This window comes from Narcine bancroftii, chromosome 6 (assembly GCF_036971445.1).
Source record: "Narcine bancroftii isolate sNarBan1 chromosome 6, sNarBan1.hap1, whole genome shotgun sequence".
NCBI classification, from domain to species: Eukaryota; Metazoa; Chordata; class Chondrichthyes; order Torpediniformes; family Narcinidae; genus Narcine; species Narcine bancroftii.
Window position 1 is genome coordinate 232,320,051 of NC_091474.1, and position 23,104 is coordinate 232,343,154.

Consider the following 23,104-nt stretch of genomic DNA (forward strand, 5'->3'; position numbering starts at 1 on the left):
AAAGGGCTTTGGCAAATACTAGAGCGCATCGGATGTCCCCCAAAGTTCCTCAACATGATTATCCAACTGCACGAAAACCAACAAGATCGGGTCAGATACAGCAATGAGCTCTCTGAACCCTTCTCCATTAACAATGGCGTGAAGCAAGGCTGTGTTCTCGCACCAACCCTCTTTTCAATCTTCTTCAGCATGATGCTGAACCAAGCCATGAAAGACCCCAACAATGAAGACGCTGTTTACATCCGGTACCGCACGGATGGCAGTCTCTTCAATCTGAGGCGCCTGCAAGCTCACACCAAGACACAAGAGAAACTTGTCCGTGAACTACTCTTTGCAGACGATGCCGCTTTAGTTGCTTATTCAGAGCCAGCTCTTCAGCGCTTGACGTCCTGCTTTGCGGAAACTGCCAAAATGTTTGGCCTGGAAGTCAGCCTGAAGAAAACTGAGGTCCTCCATCAGCCAGCTCCCCACCATGACTACCAGCCCCCCCACATCTCCATCGGGCACACAAAACCAAAACGGTCAACCAGTTCTTGGTGGGATGTCCCAGCAATGAAGTGGAAACAGGATGATTCATGTCTTGGAGGGACCACTGGGGTGATATTCTCATGCCTCTGCCACCCTTGCCCTGAGTGTTGTGACTGGAGCTTGGGAATAACTGTCAGAAAAGCCTAGGTGAGCAACTGAAGCTTTTGTTGTAGGTGACCCACACACTACCATTAGCAGAAGCACCAAGAGTTCAGAGTGAGCATGGAGGAGGAGGAAGGAAGAGAACGCAGGTGGAGTTGGAGAAAATTAAACCTGCTGTTGCCTTGGTTAGATTCAAAGATTCAGACACATCGTGAAGTTATGGAGTGATCTTGGCCATACAACTTGAAGAGACACAACCTCTAATTGTAAAATATTATTTTAATTTAGAGATTCAGCGCAGTAACAGACCTTTCCAACCCGTAACACCCAATTAACCCACTGACATACATTTTTGGCATGTGGGAGGAAACTGATGCACCCGGAGGAAACACATGCGTACACGAGGAGACCATACAAACTTCTTACAGACAGCGGCAGATTTGAACCCGGGTCGCATTGCACTACCGGGCTGCCCATACCCTGTTTATCTCTCTGCCTAAATTTCAGACTACTGAAGAAATCTGGGACTCGTAAAACTGGCGCAGTTCATCACTGTTCATGATAGTTTTGTAATCAAGCAGTTAATTCTTAACATGATGCTTACTTTTGAAGGTCAGCTTAAATTAACAAATCACTGCATAGACACCGAACAAGCAAGGATTACTCTTTCTGATCTAATATTCAGTTAGACCTTGTCCACTCTGACATTTCACAGGCATCTGAAATTAAATGTGAATCTGGAGAATGAAACCAAGTTTATTTTGGTGGGGGGGGGGGGGAGAAACAGAGAATGATGGAGGTGGTGTGAATTATGATATGCAGAAAGGGTTCAGGGCAGTGTGGATAGGCAAAATGAATGGGTGAGGACAGGAAAGATGGAACACCATGCAGAAAATGGTGTACTTTGGTAGAAAACATAGAAAAGCAGAAGATATTTTCAATGGTGAGAGAGTTAAGTGTTGTTGTTGCGAGAGAGCGAGACATTTTGGTAAACGTTACTAAGCAGCTACAGCAAGCAATTACAAAGGAAATTTGTAGATTCGCCTTCAATGCAAAAAGAGATGCGGAAAAATGTCTCTAGTCAGAGGGTCATGAGTCTGTGGAACTTGTTGCCACAGGTGACTGTGGAAGCGAGGTCACTGGACGTACTTAAGGCAGAGATTGACAACTATTTGATTAGTCGGGGGGGGGTCAATGATTACAAGGAGAAAGCCAAGGCAGTGGGATGATGGATCAACTCAAGATTAGAACGGCAGAGCAGACTCAATGGGCCTATTTCAGCTCCTATATCTTATGAAGATCTGTGGAGGAGGGTCCTGGAATATTTGGAAAAGAAAAGATGGAATGTAAAGAATTGATTCCTAGCATGGCGAGTTTCTTGAAAGAGAGGTTAATCTGACTGGCCTATTCTCTTCAGAGTAGGGGTCTCATTGAATTGAAACAAACACAATTCATATGGGACTTAACGGGGTGGGATATTCCTCCCCCAGTAAACTTGCATTTCTTTAGTGATCAAATTTCTATCTGTCATTATCTTAAAAAAGTTCAAGATCTTGGTTTCCACTTTGAAGATAGGTTCCAAAAAGCTCTCATCTCCATTTTAACTGTGTGATTTCTTATTTCTAAAAGGTGACCTCCAGTTCTAGATTCTCCCATGAGGAAACATCCTCTCCTCATCCACCCTCAAAGCACAGAAGCAGGCCCCCTCAGCGCAACTTTACAATGCTAACCAAGGTGCCATCTTGAGTTAGTCCCATTTGCAGGCTCTTTCCTATCAATATATCTATCCTAATATCTTTTAAAAGTGCAATCAAATCATCCTTAACCCTTCTAAACTCCTTATGTCTGCTGACAGCATAGTGATTTTTAATTTTAAATCAGGAACTTATAAATTTATGTTAAGTTTATTAAGATATATGGAGTTAAGGGAAGGTAGAAGGAGGAAGATCACAAATCAGACATGAATTGAATGAATGAACTATTTCAAATAGATACAGTAAATGGGTTCTCCATGAGGCTCCTTGGTGCACTGGTGAGACCCGATCTCGAGGACTGGGTGGAGTTTTGGGCCCCCTATCTAAGAAAGGTTGTGATGTTGTTGGAGAGAGTGCAGAGGATATTTACTAGAATGATTCCTAGAATGCAGGGGCTAACGTTCGAGGAGCGTTTGACAGCTCTTGGGTTGTATTCATTGGAGTATAGGAGAGTGAGAGGAGATCTCATAGAGACATTTCGTATTTTGAAAGGTTTAGATAGAGTGGCTGCAGGTAAGATGTGGGTGAATCGAGGACAAGGGGCCATAGTCTGAAAATTAGAAGTTATCCATTTAAAACAGAGATTAGGAAGAACTTCTTTAGCTAAAGGGTCGTGGATCTGTGGAACTTGCTGCCGCATACAGCAGTGGAAGCCAGATCACTGGGAGCATTTAAACAAGAAATAGAATAGTATCTCATGAGTGAGGGCATCAAGGGATATGGGGAAAAGGCCGGAAATTAGAACTAGTGTAGAGTTCCTCAGTGTAGATTTACAGAACAGACTCGATGGGCCCAGTGGTCTGCTTTTGTTCCTTTGTCTTGTGAATCTTGTGATCTCTGATTATCCAAAATGGTTAGATAAATGTTTATTTTTGGAGGACTGGTCATTTTTTAAAAGCAGCCAGTAGCAAAAGCAAGTCACTTGTAACAGTGTTTAAACACCAACAAACAACAAGGGAAGGCTTTTTAAGCATTAAAATAATGTTTAATTCTCACCAAAAAAAATGCTGGCCACTGCTCATCACTGACACTTCCCCACTGAGGCCCTGCTCCTGCCGGGAGCTCTATGTTTCTGCTCTTGCTGGGAGCCCAAGGTCCTCTCTGCTGCCGGAAGCCTTGTCCCCGGTCAGCTTGGCTCCGAAAAAATTTTGGATAAATGAGGATTTCTGATTTATTTCAGATATCCTCATTTATCTAAAATGTTTTAAACATTCCAGATAAATTAGGAATCAGATTTTGGATAATCTGAGTTGTACTGCACTTCATAATTTATCAGACCTTGGATCTTACTTTAGGGAATCAAGGAATTAAATCTTCAGTTGTTAGGGTAAAAGACACACAAAATAACTTTCCACATATTGAAAAGAAAACAAGTTGGAGAGAATGAAGGGATAAAAGGAACAGAAATTAAAAAAAAAAAACAGAAAATGCTGGAGATACTCAGCAGGTCAGTCGACATCTATGGAGAGAAGATCTCAGAAATTGTAATTCAAATTCATTATTTCTACTCAGAATATTCCAGATGCTACCCATGTTTCTAAGTATGTTTTTTTAAATTTCATATTTCCAGCATCTTCAACTTTTGCATTTGATTACTGTGAAAGTTTTGAGCATCAGGTTGAAATTAGTGCCGTTATATTAATAAGACTGAAATCCAATAAATACCTAGCACACCACAAGGTTTTTGAAAGAGATGACTGCAATGATAGCAGATACACTGATTGTCATCTTCCAAAATTCCATGGATTCTATTGTGACTCCCACTATTTAGGAAAGGAGAGAGCTCGAGAGAACCACAGTACAGCTTGCTTTACCTCTTATCTGGTGCTCTGTGATCCAACAACTCCCATGGTCCGGGACGTTTAAATCTGCCGTCATTAGTACAAACTCCTTACAGACAGCGCGGGACTCGAACCCTGGTCCCGATCGCTGGAGCTGTAAAGATTGTATCTGCTGCCGTTAGTACAAACTCCTTACAGACAGCGCGGGACTCGAACCCTGGTCCCAATCGCTGGAGCTGTAAAGATTGTATCTGCTACCGTTAGTACAAACTCCTTACAGACAGTGCAGGACTCGAACCCTGGTCCTGATCGCTGGAGCTGTAAAGATTGTATCTTCTGCCGATAGTACAAACTCCTTAAAGACAGCGCAGGACTCGAACCCTGGTCCCGATCGCTGGAGCTGTAAAGACTGTATCTGCTGCCGTTAGTACAAACTCCTTACAGACAGCGCGGGACTCAAACCCTGGTCCCGATTGCTGGAGCTGTAAAGATTGTATCTGCTGTCGTTAGTATAAACTCCTAACAGACAATGCAGGACTTGAATCCCGGTCCCAATCACTGGCGCCGTAAATGTGTCACTAACTGTTCCGCCCTATTTCCTGTTTTAAACTTTGTTCTACCTTTGGGGTCAATTTTTGTTTTCTAGCATTTTCTGTGGTCCTTCAATGGCCAGGTCCCGATGTTGAGGGTTTCAACAGGCACAATGTATAGTAGGGAAAATACTGCAACCGATTAATGAAGCAGTGGTGGGTCATTTCCAAAATAATATTAAGACTGGGCAGAGTCAATGCTAACTTAGAAAAGGAAAATTTTCTTTGTAAAATCTGTTAAGAGTTTTTGAAAATGTAATGAGAGGAGAAATTAGGGTAAAACGGAGGATGCAATGCATTGGTAGCTATGGAAATCTGGAAAAGTAAACAGAAACCGTTTGAAATGAAGGTCAGGAAGGACCCACAGGGAAAGAAGGAAAAAATAGTTAATCCTGCAAGTTGATGATTTATCAGCAATGGGTTCTGATCAGTTCTGTTGATCAGTTGAGAGAGGAGGGAATATCAAAACAATATATTTCAAGAACCAAGTGATGGATATGGTGGCAAACAAAAAGGGATTGATGTGAAAATAATAAAAAGAATACTGCAAATGCTCAAAATCTTAAATAAAAACAACATGCTGGAAAATGTCAACAACAGCGGTAAGATGAATAGGGTTAATACCTCAGGCCAAAACACTGTCAGAATTGGGACAGGTGCAGAATTTCAGCGAAGTCAAATAAAATAATCCATTTTCAAAAATAGTTGTGGCACAGAACAAATGATCAATGCACACTCAATAATAGATTTTAAGAGAGAACTGAATAAATACTGAAAAATGGAAAATTTTGCAGGGCTATTGGGAAAGAGTGGGGACATGAAAAAACAAAGGGTGACAAGGTTGGTGTCGTGTTTAGCAATAATGCTATTACAGCATTCGCCACCCGGGTTCAAATCCGACGCTGTTCGTAAGAAGTTTGCACCTTTTCTAAGTGACCACAAGGGTTTCCTCTGGGAGCGCCAGCATGGTCACATGGGAGCAGTTGGGCAGCACAGACTCATAGACTGGAAGGGCCTGTTGCTGTTCAGTATCTCGAAATGAAAGGAGAGCCCTCTCAATGGGCTAGCATTAGTGTTGTGGCACAATGCAATCACAGTCCTGTGGTGAGCTGGAGTTATATTACCATTTACACATCATACCTGTTGTTTGTTTTCAGATAGAGTAAGGCTAGTGCAAGAGTGGCTCCAGGACATGTAACATCCACATTCACAGTGTCCCCTTCCTGTCAAAGAGCAGAATTACAATCAGACTTTCAAGAAGCAACATAGAATCATAGAACACGATGGCACAGAACAGGCCCTTCTTTCATCCAGTCTGTGCCGAACTATTATTCCACCCGGTCCCATAACCTGCACCCGGGTCACATCCCTCCATTTCCCTCCTATCCTTGTACCTATCCAGATTTTTCTTAAATGTCCCAAAATTGAGCCTGCTTTCACAACTTCAGCTGGAGGCCTGTTGCACACACTCACCACTCTGCATGAAGAACTTCCCCCTGATGTTTCCTTTAAACATTTCACCTTGCACCTGAATCCAAGTCCTCTACATCACGCCTCACTTAACCGCAGAGGAAAAAGCCTGTTTGCATTTACTCAATTTATAAACCTCATAACAATGAAAATAAATTCCATTTCCAAAACAATAGTCCACATATCTCACAGTGGAGTTGGTGGTGGGGGGGGGGGGGGGGGGAGGGGAGCAGACAAATATTCAATTTTTTAAAAAAAGATTATCCAGATTTTGAGGCAAAAATCAACCGACTGGAGGAACCGAGTGGAAAAAGAATTATGAAAGTGTCAAGAAGACCGGTGAAAGGTTTCAACAGTTTAAGTTGAGTTCCAGCTCGAAACGTTGACTGCTCGACCCATTAGATCCTCCAGCAGATTGTATTTTTGTTCCAGAATATTCAACATCTGCAGTCTCATGTGTGTTCCCAATACATCATCAACCAGATTTTGTTCAGAGATCAATGTTAAACATTCACGTGCTCGGCTACAATTAGACGACTGGCCTTGGTTTTGAGCTCTTCTATCAGTAATATTATTTGACAGAGAGGCTGCACAAGAGATTCACAAAGATAACCTCAGCCACAAAATAGAGGAACATCTGCTCCCTCTATTGCGACAAAAAGTGGTCCACAGAATATCTGTCTGAGGTAGATTTTTCAAACAGCAGACAAGCAAAATTTTTAGTGATTGGAAAATGTTTGACAATAACTCAAAAATCACAGGGTGGGTAAGAGCAAAGTAATGTTTAAAATGTATTGCTTTACAATTATTTCTTGCAACAGATTTCCCATCACAACCGTTGAGAGAAACTTGAAAACTCAAGTATTACTGGAAAAGGGCAAGGTAGTAAATCAGATGAAGTAAATTCTTTAGAGAGCCAGAATATGAACGATGTGCCGAATGGTCTCCGTGCGGATTTTATGATTTTAAGACATGCATTTTTAAATTAATTTTATGTAAAAACCTTGCATCATGGGATTTGGGGCAGCACAATGACACAGCGGCTGGAGTTGCCATCTTAGAGCGATGATTCAATGGTGACCTCAGGAACTGTCTGTGTGGAGCTTGCACGTTCTCCCTGTGACAGTGTGAATTTCCACCACGTGCATATGAGAATATGGGGAGAATAAATTGAGATTCGTATCAAATTAATACGAATGGATGATTGGTGGCTAGGATTGACTCAGTGGGCTTCCATGTTGTATATCTCTCTGACTCGAAAGGTGCCATCTGGGCTTTGTAACATTTGTCAATGGCATCCACAATAATTTATAAGCAAAACAGAAGTACAGACCTTGATCTGATAACTGGGTGATTTATGCTTTTCTCTGAGGATTCCAGCCTGGGCTCGTCTGTGGCCTCCCACCATGTACTGGTACAGTTGGTCTGGGACATTCAGGTCAGACATGCCAATAAGATTGCTCCCATGCTGCAAGACAACAGGTAATGTTACCACAAGGAGAGGCAATGACCAATTCAAAACTTTAAGAAGAGAAAGATCACGTTGCTTTTAGCCCAATTGCAGACCACATATAATCTGCATTATCAAGAGCTCTGCTCCAACATAGAAGACAAACATGGTTGGCGTAGCGGTTAGTGCAACCCTTTTACAGCGGTCGGGGCCAGACCGGGGCCAAAATCCCATGCTGTTTGTAAGGAGTTTGTTCTCCCAGTGTCTGCATGGGTTTTCTCTGGGGCTCAGGTTTCCTCCCACCGTTTAAAATGTACCGGGGGTGAAGGTTAATGGGGTGTAAATTGGGAGGCACGGACACGTGGGGCAAAAATGGCCTGTTACTGAGTTGTATGTCTAAATTTTAAAATTTTTTAAAAAACCCACAATCTCCAAAGATCATAAGCTGATATCATTTGCTTTATCCTTCTTGGACCCAGAAGCCATTGTACAAAATGCCAGCAATTTACTGTATTTGTCTGCATGTAAGGATTTGCATCATTGCATTGACATCCTTCTAACCCAACGCTCAGTCTACAGCTTCAACGAGATTTTTGACAGGAGTTATCAACAGAAAATCAACTATTTTAGGGGTCCTTACAGATCTTCACTTGCACTTGGATAGAAAAACACCCAACAGTCTTTCTAGGAGCTGGTTGATTTTGAAGCTCAAAAATCAAGTTCAATATCAACTGACCGTACATATCTTCTTCTTTCTTCTTTGGCTTGGCTTCGCGGACGAAGATTTATGGAGGGGGTAAAAAGTCCACGTCAGCTGCAGGCTCGTTTGTGGCTGACCAGTCCGATGCGGGACAGGCAGACACGATTGCAGCGGTTGCAAGGGAAAATTGGTTGGTTGGGGTTGGGTGTTGGGTTTTTCCTCCTTTGCCTTTTGTCAGTGAGGTGGGCTCTGCGGTCTTCTTCAAAGGAGGCTGCTGCCCGCCAAACTGTGAGGCGCCAAGATGCACGGTTTGAGGCGTTATCAGCCCACTGGCGGTGGTCAATGTGGCAGGCACCAAGAGATTTCTTTAGGCAGTCCTTGTACCTTTTCTTTGGTGCACCTCTGTCACGGTGGCCAGTGGAGAGCTCGCCATATAATACGATCTTGGGAAGGCGATGGTCCTCCATTCTGGAGACGTGACCCATCCAGCGCAGCTGGATCTTCAGCAGCGTGGACTCGATGCTGTCGACCTCTGCCATCTCGAGTACCTCGACGTTAGGGGTGTGAGCGCTCCAATGGATGTTGAGGATGGAGCGGAGACAACGCTGGTGGAAGCGTTCTAGGAGCCGTAGGTGGTGCCGGTAGAGGACCCATGATTCGGACCGTACATATACAATAAGACAAACCATCGATTCACCAGATCACAGGGCACATGCACGTTATACATTTCTCATACATCACCAAATCATTACAAACATACATAAAAATAGAATATAAAATATATATGCATAAATATTCTGGAATATTTTACTCAATTTCATTAACAAGAAACCCAATGTCACTTCTTAACACTGTTGCTTCGGTTCAATTCAAATGACTTGCTCACAGCTGCATCACTTGCCCCCACCTCGTCGAGTGAGAAGATTTACATCCCTTGCTCTACTTTCACTGCAATGAAGACAGTTCTGCAAGCCTGAGCTCCAAGTGCTACCAACGCTTTTCTTTCATCAATGAACACTTTCCAATGGATGACCCTGAAGGCCCAATGTCAGGATGTCACTTTATCATAGGTTGATATTCTAATTCATTGACTTGTTATCATGCGTTCCCACTTATTTCTGCCAGTATATGTAGCTACATTCTGAAGGGCCTGACCGAATGAAAATTGTACACAAATCCTTTTTGCTTTCCACCTTTGAGACTTTTATAGATTTCTCAAAGAACAGAGAATATTACCAGAACAGTGCTGGCCCTTCATCCCACAATTTTGTGTTGGACACGAAGAGAAACCAAGTATGGGGATTGTACAGAAAAGTGTAAGAGATAAACGATCAGCCATGATCTTCAATGGGAAGTAAAGGCATGAGAGAACAGAGAACAAACAGGGCTTTTGGCCCACTATGTTGTACCAACCTAAGTAAACCTCTCCACAATGATCAAATCTTTCCCCATCTTACACTCACAACGCTCTATTTTTCCTATATTCATGTGTCTGTCTAAGAGTCTTGTGAATAATATTGTACCATCCTCCACCACCACCCCAGCAATGCATTCCAGGCACCTACCATTTGGACTAAAACACTAATATCTGACAATTCCTCTACTCACCTTCACCAGATGTCATCTGGTACTTGCCATTGTCACCACAGGAAAAATGTTCTGGCTGCCCATTCCAACCCCCTCATAATCTTATAGACCTCTGTTAAGTCCCAACTCATCCATCATCACTCCAAAAGAGAAAAGCCATGCTCTGTCAGCCTTGCTTCATATGACATGTTCTCCAATACAGGCAGAATCCTGGTAAATCTCCTCTGTACCCTCTCCAAATCACCTCCATCCTTTTGGTAAATGTTCCCTCCTCACTTCTCTTGACTTGTGTGTATGATCACCCTTGTAAACTGATGTGAAACTTGGAAAGCGGGTAATAGCCAGGAGGATCACTGTAGATTTCAGGACTGCAAAGTGAATTTGCCACAATTCTGACAAAGGTGACGAGCTGGAAGCCCTTTAGGTCCACGGTGTATAAAAGGGCTAATTGATTAGATGCAATGAGCCCCTGGAAAGAGTCTGCCTGAGGAAATGGGTTTAAATCTTGTAAGTCAGAGCCCAATGACACCTTTTCAAGAGCATTAAACAGTAATGCTCACTGACAAAAGGCAAAGGAGGAAAAACCCAACACCCAACCCCAACCAACCAATTTTCCCCTGCAACCGTGTCTGCCTGTCCCGCATCGGACTTGTCAGCCACAATCGAGCCTGCAGCTGACGTGGACTTTTACCCCCTCCATAAATCTTCGTCCGCGAAGCCAAGCCAAAGAAGAAACAGTAAGTGCTGGTGGTGTCAACAGCACACAGAATACAAGTAGGACAAAGCTCATTATTCTTTGAAAGACCCAGCAAAGACTCAAATGAATGAATGTTGTTCTCTGAAGCTGGATGATTTGATTTCAAAAATGGAAAAGTCCCAGGGATCATGGATAGTGCTTTACAAATTCCCATTAAATCTCAAATGGAGTACCAGTTGAAGGAGAAATTATAATGATAAAACAAACTTTGTAAGGAGAACAAGTTGTGCACACAAGTATTTGTTAGATCAATCCTTGGCAGCACACCAAGATGATTAGGGATAGCCCGCCCCGGTTGGTGCAATGCCTTTTGAGTATTGACAATTGAAACCGGAGTTTGAATCCCACGATGTCTGTAGGGAGTTTGTATGTTCTCCCCGTGTTCACATAGATTTTCCCCAGGGACTCCAGTTTCCTCCCACCGTTCTAAATGTACCATGGGTGTAGGTCATTTGTGTGTAAATTAGGTGGTATGGACTCACGGGCCGAAATGGCCTGTTCCGGTGCTGTCTGTCTAAATTAAAAAGTTTATTTTTTTTTAATTATTTTTTTATTTTTCACACTGTGAACCATATCAACCAAAATACATACAAACATTTCCCTCTTAAATATACACAGTGACATTGTCTCCCCCTTTTTTTCCCCCTACCTTCCCTCCCCCCTTCCCACCTCCCTCCAAAATCAATAAACATTCAACATATACAATAAAACCATTAAATAATGTAATCACACAATGAAAAATAAACAAGAAAAATGTGTCATCTACTTTTACACACTGGATCAAGTCATTTTGTCTTATCATTTTAGGGGGTGGAGGTCCGAGGCAAGCCCTCTCTGTTATGTTCCATGTACGGTTCCCAAATTTGTTCAAATAATGTGACTTAATTTTTTTAATTATATGATATTTTTTCCAATGGAAAAATTTATTCATTTCCATGTACCATTGCTGTATTCTCAGGCTCTCTTCTGATTTCCAAGTTGATATTATACATTTTTTTGCTACAGCTAAGGCTATTATAATAAATCTTTTTCGCGCTTCTTCCAGTTTGAGGCCTAGTTCTTTACTTCTTACATTACTTAGAAGAAAGATCTCTGGATTTTTTGGTATGTTGCTTTTTGTGATTTTATTTAATATCTGATTTAGATCTTCCCAAAACTTTTTCACTTTCTCACATGCCCAAATTGCATGTACTGTTGTTCTCATTTCCTTCTTACAGCGAAAACATCTATCTGATAATGTTGGATCCCATTTATTTAACTTTTAGGGCGTGATATATAACCTGTGTAACCAATTATACTGTATCATGCATAAGCTTGTGTTTATTATATTCTTCATCATTCCAGAACATAACTTTTCCCATGTTTCATTTTTTATCTTTATGTTTAAATCTTTTTCCCACTTTTGTTTAGGTTTATAGCTTATTTCATCATTTTCCTTATCTTGCAGCTTGATGTACATGTTCGTTATAAATCTTTTAATTATCATTGTGTCTGTAATCACATATTCAAAGCTGCTTCCTTCTGGTAATCTCAGTCTGTTTCCCAATTTATCCTTTAAGTAGGCTTTCAGTTGGTGGTATGCAAACATTGTACCATGAGTTATTCCATATTTGTACTTCAATTGTTCAAATGTTAATAAATTATTTCCCAAAAAACAATTTTCTATTCTTTTAATTCCTTTTCTCTCCCATTCTCTAAAGGAAAGGTTATCTATAGTAAAAGGGATTAGCTTATTTTGCGTCAATAATAATTTTGGTATTTGGTTTTTTTTTCCTTTCTAACTGAATCTTCTTCCATATATTGAGTAAATTATGCAATACTGGTGAGCTTTTATATCGTACCAGCTTTTCATCCCACTTATTCAGTATATGTTCCGGTACCTTCTCCCCTATTTTATCTAGTTCTATCTTAGTCCAGTCTGGTTTTTCCCTTGTCTGATAAAAATCTGATAAATACCTTAATTGTGCTGCTCTATAATAATTTTTAAAGTTTGGTAACTGCAAACCACCTTGGTTGTACCTCTCTGTTAATTTATTTAACGCTATCCTCGGTTTCCCCCCTTTTCATAAAATTCCCTTATTATTTTCTTTAGTTCATTAAAGAATTTCTCTTAAGGGAATTGGTAATGATTGAAATAAGTATTGTATCCTTGTGAAGACTTTCATTTTAATGCAATTTAATCTCCCTATCAACGTTAGCAGTAATTCTTTCCAATGTTCTAAGTCTTCCTGCAATTTCTTTATTAGTGGCTGATAATTTAATTTGTACAAGTGGCTTAAATTATTATCTAACCTAATACCTAGGTATCGGATTGCATGTGTTTGCTATTTAAATGGTGATTCTTTTTTTAAATTCTGTATAATCCGCATTACTCATTGGCATCACTTCACTTTTATTTGCATTGATCTTGTACCCCGATATTTCTCCATACTCCTTCAATTTCTTATGTAGTTCTTTTATTGATATTTCTGGTTCTGTTAAGTATACTATGATGTCATCTGAAAATAAACTGATTTTATACTCCATCTCCTTTATTTTTATCCCTTTTATTTTATTTTCTGTTCTTATCAGTTCTGCCAATGGTTCTATTGCTAAAGCGAACAGTGAGGGAGATAATGGACATCCCTGCCTAGTTGACCTATTTGATTTAAATTAGTTCGATACATATTCATTTACTGTTACCTTCGCCAATGGTCATAAACTTTAGATCCTCGTCATTAAGTGCATATATATTGAGCGAATTCCAAAATTCTGAATATATCTGACACTTTATCATTATATACCTCCCTGCTGGATCTATTATTTCCTCCTCTATTTTGATTGGTACATTTTTATTAATTAATATAGCTACACCTCTAGCTTTTGAATTATCTGATGCTGCCATTACATGCCCTACCCAGTGTCTCTTTAATTTATTATGTTCCACTTCAGTTTGATGCATTTCCTGCATTTTTTTTTTAGTAAATTTAATAGGCTCTTCTGTTTAATTTGGTTATGTATTCCATTAATATTTATAGTCATATAATTCAACATGGCCATCTCATATCCTGTTGACCTGTTGACACCTCATTTCTGCTTCCTCACCACCTCCATCCCCCTTTTCCTCATTTTCATCTCTCAGTTTTCCCTTTTTAAACTCAATGTATGACAACACATTTAAAACATAAAATAGTTCAACAACTCCCCCATCCAATTGCGAACTCGCTCGCAAGCGTCAACTGATTTCACAGTGACAGTTATTCTCTCCCACCTAACCCCTCCCAGAAGACTTTTTTTAGACATATAACAAAGTTCACCCACTTTTTTTTCCCCCCTTACTTCCTTTCTTCCCTTCTTTTTCCCTTACATTATTTTTACATCTTTATATATATTTTTATCGCCGTTCTTCATTCTTGTTACAACTCTTCATCTCTCCTTCTCTCCTGCAGGGGTTCTGCAAATTCTCATGCTTCCTCTGGATCTGAGAACAGTCTGTTTTGCTCCCCAGGGATAAATATTTTAAGCACAGCTGCATGTCTTAACATAAATTTATAACCTTTTTTTCATAGGATCGATTTTGCTGTGTTAAACTTCTTCCTTTTCTTTAAGAGTTCAAAACTTATGTCTGGGTAAAAAATATATTTTTTGACCCTTGTATTCCAATGGTTTATTGTCTTCTCTAATTTTATTCCTTGCCTGTTCCAGTATATTTTCTCTTGTCGTTTATCTCAAAAATTTCACTAAAACGGATCTTGGTTTTTGATGTGACTGGTTTCGGGCCTAGTGTTTTGTGTGTCCTTTCTATTTCCATTCCTTCTTCTATTTCGGTCGTTCCCAGGACCTTCGGGATCCATTCTTTTATAAATTCCTTCATACCTGTGCCACCTTTATCTTCCTTCAGGCCCACTATCTTTATGTTGTTTTGCCTCCTATAATTTTCCAACATATCAGTTTTCTGAGCAAACAACTCTTGTGTCTCTAACTTTTTTTTATCACTTTCTTCCAATTTTCCTCTTAAGTCATTCACTTCCATTTCTACAGCCATTTCTCGTTCTTCCACATTTTCTAATCTTTTCCCTATTTCTGTCATGACTAGCTCTAATCTCTTCACTTTTTCTTCTGTACTTTTCATTTTTCTTTTAATTTCATTAAATTTTAATGTCAACCATTCTTTTAATGCTCTCATTTGTTCTTGAAAAAAATCTTTTTCTATATTCTGTCCATCTGTTTTACCTTCTATTTCTCTGTGCAGATCTTGGTCGTCTTCTTCCTCTTCTGTGTCTGCACCTGTGTTTGTGTCTTCTTCTTCTGCTTCTTCTCTTCCTTGTATCTGTGTCTCTTCTGACTTTCCTGATGAGTTGCTTGTCTCACTTTGCTGGGCTTCTTCTTGCTTGGCTTCTTGCTGTTGGTCCTCTTCTTCTGGGCTACTCATCTGTTGGACCTCCTGCTGCTGCTCTTCTTTCCTTTCACTCCCTTTCCTGTCGCTTTTCTCTTCTTTCAGCTGAAAACCCTGGTGTCGGGCATCCCTCAGCTGGTCATGTTGTGTTTGCCCACTCCTCAGCTGAGCCCCCCTCCCGTCGGTGTTCTTCTTCTCCTTCGTAAGCGCAGCTGCTACTTTTGTTTGGGTCAGAGAGCCATTTTTGCAGTCCAGCGGTCGGGGGGGGGGGGGGCGGTCACGACTCTGCGGGGTCGTCACCAACCTCATAGATCGGGTTTTCTTCTCCACAACGGCTCCCTGTTTCTTCATGCAGGTAAGGCCTTCTCCTTTCTCTTCCGGCGTCTTTTCTTCTTTTTTTCCCGTTGTTTTTACTTTTTCCTTCTTGGGTGCCATTTTCTTTCTTTTCTCTACAACTTTATATTTTATTTATTATGTTTTATATTTTTTGAACTTTGTATTTTCTTCACTTTATTTCTTCTTTTCTGGTGAGGGCTGGTATTCCCCTACTGGCCACTACTCCATCACGTGACTTCCCATTAAAAAGTTTATTTAGACTTATGTATCTCATGGAGTTTTACCCAGATTAGAGATATGAAAGGAAGGCAGTTAGAGAAATTCAAATGGGGAGGGGGAGGAGGGAGGAAAAGAAAGTGAGAGAATGTGAGTGATCAAGAGGAAGCGAGAGAGAGCATAAGAGTGAGAGAGTGCATGTGAAAGAGAGAGGGAGAGAGTGAGATTGAGAGAGTGAGCAAGAAAATAAATCAGGGTAGATCAATACTGGATTCATTCAGATTCTACCCTTCCCCCCACCAACCATAACTATTAACTATTTTAAAGACAAACATTACACTTACCCCGAGGCAGACCATACCAAGAGCAAGGCCAGCAGCCAGTGAGTATGATTCCCTGTCAGTACAATTCTCCATTTCAGGGCCTGGTGGGCGACCTAAATCATGGATACGGGACCAAATTAAACCCTTTCTTCAAACAGGTACAAAAAGCAAAGCTGCATTTGCTTTCAAATTTGATATGAAGATTTTTTTCTGAGGGGCTGTTAAGCCTATCTCACTCTACCTGCAGATATTACATAATCTGCAATATTTTCCTTTTAAAAAGTTGTTTCATTTCTACAAGCTCTTTATTTTCAACTGTTATTCTCAAGCTGTTGTGCTGACCTACATAAACCTGCTCCACGATCTATCTAACTCTTCTTTCTCATTTCTAACTATTCTGCCAGTTTTAACCGTAAAGAAACCATAAATAGAAATCCATTCGAGGAAGCCACTGCTCCCTTGCATTAAAAACAACCCAACCTCTGTCATCTCCACCTTGCGGCAGGCAGTTAACCTCCAAAATATCTTTTTTTTCTGCTGTGTCTGATATATAGATAGTAGCCATTCACCACTCAGTTTTAAGAACACCTTGTTGCAAAATGAAGGTTAAGTAGAAATCTGCAGACGCTGTGGTCTCATATGGTACACTAAAGTGCAGCAAGTCACGCAGTTTCCATAGGAAGTAAAAGGCCATCGATGGTTCAGTCCTGAGCCCTTCTTCAGGATTGGAGAAAATCAGACAGTCATGAATAAAAAGGAGGTGGAGGCAGTGTGGATAGAGGTGGCTGAAGGAAGAAGAGAGTGATGGGGGAGGAAGCAGAGGGCTAAGAAAGAGCTCTCGGATAGGAAAAGGAAGAGAAAAGGCTGGGGAGCTGGCAGAAGGGAGACAGATGGATGAGGAAAAGGGAGAGGGGGAGAAAAGAAATTGGAGGTTGCGAGTTATGCTGTCTGGTTGGAGAGTGATGAGACGGAATGCAAGGTGTTTGAAGTGGAATGAAACACGGAAGTCTGCAGACACTGTGATTGCAGTAGAAACACAGAAATGCTGGAGGAACTCAGCAGGCCTCACAAACGTCCACAGGAGGTAAAGATGTAGAATCAGATGATCTGGCATGGAAGGCCCCGACCTGGGAGCAGATGTGATGGAGACGGAGGAATTGAAAGAAAGGAATGGAATCCTTTCAGGGAATAGAGGGGTAGTCAAGGTAGCTGTGGGAGTTAGTGGGCTTGTAGAAGATATCTGTCGAAAGATTTTCTCCCAATAGGAAGACAGTGAGATTGAGAAAGGGAAGAGTCTTGCTAGAGATGGACCCAGTGAATTTGAGGCCGGCATGAAAGTGGGCAGCAAAGTAGATAAAGTCAACGAGTTCATATTTTCGGATGATTTTTGGTACTCCTGATGGAGGGCTCAGGACCAAAATGATGACTGCTTTTGCTTTCTAAGGATGTGCTGCGTAGCCTGGCTGTATTTCTCCCGCCCTTTTGTGCACTGTATTATCTAAAATCCTTTCCCCAAAGTGACATCTTATTATAAATTCAAACCCTGGGCAGGGAAGCCTGCATTTGACAGAAACGAACAGTATCAACTGAACACAAATGGCACTATTCTCTTTTTTTGTTTGAAGCAAAGCTATCTCACCAATCTCAGTCAGAAGTACTTCGGCAATGTGCCTGTGGGCAGTGCCTTGGTACACAAGTCCAACGCCCATGACGGCAGCCACCTGCAAGTTGTGGGGAACATCCAGCTCAGTTGATGTCGGAGGTAACAGAGCCGGGATGTGAATGCTGAGAAGGCGGGTGACTGAGATATCCATCGTGCCAAGTTTTGCAGCCGAAATGCCCAGCAGCAATCCAATGCTGGTCATCTCATGACCCTGCCAGAGAGTTCAAGAAAAAAACACATCATCTTCAGTTTAGACGGAGCCCTGCAAAGATAAATTAGCAATTTTAAATGATCTTGGAACACATGTTAGATCATACAATTCTTTCCGTTAAATCACTTGCCAGACCATACCAAGAAAATACAGAAAAACCGCTGGATGGACTCAGCAGGTCAGGCATCAGCTGTGGAAGCAGAGGGGATGGTCAACATTTCCAAATTGGAGGTGACCACCCCTCTGCTTCCACAGATGGTGGCTGATCTGCTGAGACCATCCAGCGGTTTGCTTTGGTGCTCCAGATTACTGTATTTTTACATGTATAATGCGCAACTATATGCGTATTTTACAAACCAGATTTCCCCCCCCATCCCGCACATTATATGCGTGTGCACGCTATACGAGATTTTTACATGTTGAAAGAATACGCATGTGGGAAAGTCAAATTGGCAATTTATACCAAGCGTGGGAATATAATAGCGGCATTGAAAGAACAGGCAATGCTAGTAGCATTGAGAAAGACACAATTTATAGCGAGCTTGGGAATATGATTGCAAGCATGAGAATGTAATCATGGCAATGAATGAATGGGCACAATTTATAGCGGGCATGGGAAATTTTGCTCTCTTTGTACTGAATACCATGCTATTCTTATAAACAGGACATTCTGGCTTGGGCACTTCACGTTATCAATGTTAATTGCCCAGATGCGTCCCTAAGGGAGGAGATAAACATATCAAGTGCCTCTTATTTCAGACATTAGAATTAAAATCCTGTTTAACTCTGAAGCCTGTCTTCGATCTATTTAATTGATTCCTCTCCAAAGCTTGTTAATGTGTTGCAGGAGGATATCATCTATATAGTGGGCGATTGACACCTCTGGGGGGAAGTTGATTGGGTGTTCATTGCGTAAGATTAACTGTGGCAGGTACTGGTGTGTGCTTTGTCTCATGTCCTATTTAAATGCAAATTGTTTTGCCAGTCAGAATTTAGATGTGTGTTATATGAAAATATTTTTACACAGTTTATGATCTTCTGCGCATTATATGAATGAAAATACATCTGTAGTTGTGGATGTGGATGCATGCATATATTGTGCATGCGTGCACATGCATGCACATGTGTGTGTACGTGGATGCGTGGGGGTGTCGGCAGATGCTTGGGGGGGGAGGGGAAGGGTATGGGTAGTCTGCATCTGTTCCAAATTAGAATTAGTGTCTATCCCTGTGTATGTAGCAAAGCCTGCTCTACAATTGCTTGATCCTTGCTTTCGGTCCAAGACTTCACTTTGCCCATGAATGTGGTTGCTGCTGTGCCACAGACACCCCACTTCAAAAGAAACCACACACAGACAAATTACACTTCTAAGTGTGTTGTTTTGAAATGGATGATGGCATTCCCATTCATTTCTCCAAATTAGGAGGTATAGTAAATGAAACAGTAATTGGCAAAATAAAAGTATAAAACTGAACTGTGGACCAATTTTCTCTCATTGATCTTCATCAACATATGGTGAGGAGGAAAGAAAGAAGGTTTCAGAAAAATAACGTATGTTTCAATGGACTTGCAAAGGTAAGTTTGGTCGGCAATGCAAGGAAAGTACATTTTCAGATACAATTGGGATCATTTGAGTTGGTGTAACCTCGTAGACTGGCTGCAGTCATCCATGTCGTTCATTCTTAAACTTAGTTGTTCTTTGCCTGTTTCCATTTCACAGTCACCAGCACAGATCTTGCCTCTGTGCAAGTTCAAGTTCTGCTCCAGATATGTCCACATCAATGTCTCAGGTAACTTCTTTAAGAAGAATTTGGACAGGTGCATGGATGGGAGAGATATGGAGGGCTATGGACTGGGTGCAGGTCAGTGGGGCTTGGCACAAAAAAAATGGCTTGGCACAGAGCAGAAGGGCTGTTTCTGTGCTGTAGCATTCCATGACACTCTGGGGCTACAGTACAAGTCCTGACAGAGGTGCTGATTTTCACATGAAACACTAAACCAATTCACTGGTGAACTTAAAAGATCAAGTAGAACTGCAATGAAAGTGAACAAGAGTTATCTCTTAGCATTTACACTTAGAATAAAATACAAGTTTCTCTGATCCTTACACAGTGAAACCCCATTATAACGCGATTGTTTTGTTTCTTGAAAAAACGATCCGGCATTCCTTGCTTCAACGCAGCACGTCACTGGCCGTGAGCGAAATCTAGAATGCTTCGGAGCTGGAGGAATTTTCTCACACACATCTTCATCTTTGAAGCCGGAGAAATCCGGCTCGCCATCATCATCTTCCTTGGTGGATTGGCGTGATGAAAAGGCTGGACCCAGACACTTCTCCCAGCATTTTTCTACATGAGGCGCTGGCTGCTGCCCAGACCTTCCCACCCAGGAGGCAAACTTCCTGAATGTTCAGGCTTTTCAGATAGTCTTTCAGCGTTACGAATTAATTCACGTCTGTAATTCTGCTTGAACATGGAGATGATCTCCTGATCTCGGTGCTGGATCTTAGATGTCGTGTTAGATGTAAGAAACTCGGATCTTTCCATCACAGCTTACTAAGTAGGCAGTTGGCGGGTGCGTTGTTTGAACCCCTCACGTTGATGGGTGCCATCTTTATTAGACACTGTACGATTTGGGATCATCTTGTAGGAGAGGTCTGTTTCATCACAGCTGTGCACTTGTTCTTCGACATAACCACCTTTTTCTAACAGAGCTTTTAGTCCTGCCGGATATTCACTGGTGGTGGCACTGTCGGCTGAGCAAATTTCTCCAGACACTAACACTTTGGCAATCCCATGACGGTGTTTAAACTGGTCTAGCCATCCACTGCTAGCTTTGAACCGTGAGGTTTCTTTGATGATCAGCTGATCAAACTTATCAGCTTGAGCTTTGAGAATAGGCCCAGAAACTGGAAGGCCTTCTGAGCGAGCTTGAACAAACTACTCATACAGGGAGTAATTGAGGCTGACATCTTTGGCTGTCTTCAGGTGTTTGGCTTTGAGTCCTGATTCTTCTTCAACTTTGCAAAGTGACATGCATAACTTATCTTCCTGAAATTTCCAGCCACAAAGTGTTGATTCAGGTACGCCGAGGTCTCGTGCAACTTGGGTTTGACTTTTATTCTTGATTGTGTTGAGTAGGAGAAGCTTATCTTTCATGGAGAAAGATTTTATTTTTCTCATGTTTTGTTCCATTTTGATATAAATCATATTTAAATTCTGGAAAGAGCAAAAAAAAGGACCAATGGTTCCTCGCGCAATATCTGGTTCGCATAAAATTGAGGCGGATTATCACGGGGTTTCACTGTAACATTGCGTATCAGGAAACATTCTCTGCATAAATAGGTTGCAAAGATATCCTGGATTCCGAAAAAACATAAACAAAGTCCCACGTGGAAGGTTAGTTCAGAAGGTTCAGACACTAAGTATCCATGGAGAGATTGTAAACTGGATTCGAAATTGGCTTCATGGGAGAAGCCAGGGAGTGGTAGTGGATGACTGCTTTTCAAACAGGAGGCCTGTGATTAGTGGTGTGCCTCAGAGATCAGTGCTGGGACTATTGATGTCTTTATCAATGATCTGGATGATAATGTGGGAAATTGGATCAGCAAATTTGCTGATGACACTAAGATTGGAGGCGTGTGGACAGCGAGGAAGGTTTTCAAAGCTTGCAGAGGGATCTGGACCAACTGGAAAAATAGGCCAGAAAAAGACAGATGGAATATAATCCAGACAAGTATGAGGTGTTGCATTTTGCAATGGCAAACCAAGGTAGCAAATACACAATAAATGGTAGGGTGCAGAGGAACAAAGGGACCTGGGAATGCAGATACATAATTCCCTTAAAGTGGCCTCACAGGTAGACAGGATGTAAAGAAAGCTTTTGACATCTTGGCCTTCATAAATCAAAGTATTGAGTTTAGGAATTGGCACATTATGGTGAGTTACATAAGATATAGGCGAGGCCAAATTTGGAGTATTGAGTGGAGATTGGTGGCCTAACTACAGGAAGGCTATCATTAAGATTGAAAGAGTGCAGAGAAGATTTACTAGGATGTTGCTGGGTCTTCAGAAGTTGAGCTACAAGGAAAGATTAAACAGGTTAGGACTTTATTCCTTGGAGCATATAAGAATGAGGGGAGATTTGATAGAGGTTTACAAAATTATGAGGGTATAAACAAAGTAAATGAGAGTAGGTTCTTCAGCGCTGGGTGTGTCACGTCTCCAGAATGGAGGACCATCGCCTTTCCAAGATCGTGTTATATGGCGAGCTCTCCACTGGCCACCGTGACAGAGGTGCACCAAAGAAGAGGTACAAGGACTGCCTAAAGAAATCTCTTGGTGCCTGCCACATTGACCACCGCCAGTGGGCTGATATCGCCTCAAACCGTACATCTTGGCGCCTCACAGTTCGGCGGGCAGCAACCTCCTTTGAAGAAGACCGCAGAGCCCACCTCACTGACAAAAGACAAAGGAGGAAAAACCCAACACCCAACCCCAACCAACCAATTTTCCCCTGCAACCGCTGCAACCGTGTCTGCCTGTCCCGCATCGGACTTGTCAGCCACAATCGAGCCTGCAGCTGACGTGGACTTTTACCCCCTCCATAAATCTTCGTCCGCGAAGCCAAGCCAAAGAAGAAAGGAGAGATAAATACAAGAGGTCATGCCTGAAGGGTAAAAGGTTTAGGGGGAACTTCTTCACTCAGAGAGTGGTGGGAGTGTGGAACAAGCTGCCATCTGATGTGGTAAATGCAGGCTCACTCAAGTTTTAAGAATAAATTGGATAGATGCATGGATGGGAGAGGTCTGGAGGCTTAGGGACTAGGTGCAGGCCAATGTGACTAGCGGAATAATATTTTGGCACAGATTAGAAGGGCCGAATGGCTGTTTCCTGTGCAGCAGTGTTCTATGGTTCTAACATCTTTCAGTGCAAATCTTTTTGTATTTTCCTATTTATATTAGTGTCAGCTTGTCCACATGAAAAGACTATTTTATCTGATCAAAAAAATTTCCGTACGTCAAAAAGGCAAAATGATAACAAATGCTCAAAGACCTTATTATACAACAGTCACGTCAAGATGTGGTTAATGACTCTTTTAGAAAGAAAGCACAATTTACCAAATTTGAGATCTCCAACAAAGAACATTAACTAATATGGAGTTATGCAGGATACTGTAGGAAATTATTGATACTTGAACACTGATGTCAAGGAAGATTTTACTTGGAACTGTATGCATACTCAACAATGGAAAATTCAACA

The 23,104-nt window shown here is 41.5% G+C and overlaps 1 protein-coding gene across 1 annotated transcript in view; it reads right to left on the reverse strand.

Annotated features, from left to right (window-relative positions):
- Positions 1-23,104, reverse strand: part of anapc1 (anaphase promoting complex subunit 1) — a 273,616-nt gene that overhangs the window by 93,417 nt on the left and 157,095 nt on the right. Inside the window, exons 29-32 of the mRNA XM_069887679.1 lie at positions 17,609-17,843; positions 15,991-16,082; positions 7,559-7,693; positions 5,896-5,978 (exon numbers count right to left, since the gene is read on the reverse strand). Of these exons, the coding sequence (XP_069743780.1) occupies positions 5,896-5,978; positions 7,559-7,693; positions 15,991-16,082; positions 17,609-17,843 (545 nt within the window). The remainder of the gene's footprint in view (positions 1-5,895; positions 5,979-7,558; positions 7,694-15,990; positions 16,083-17,608; positions 17,844-23,104) is intronic.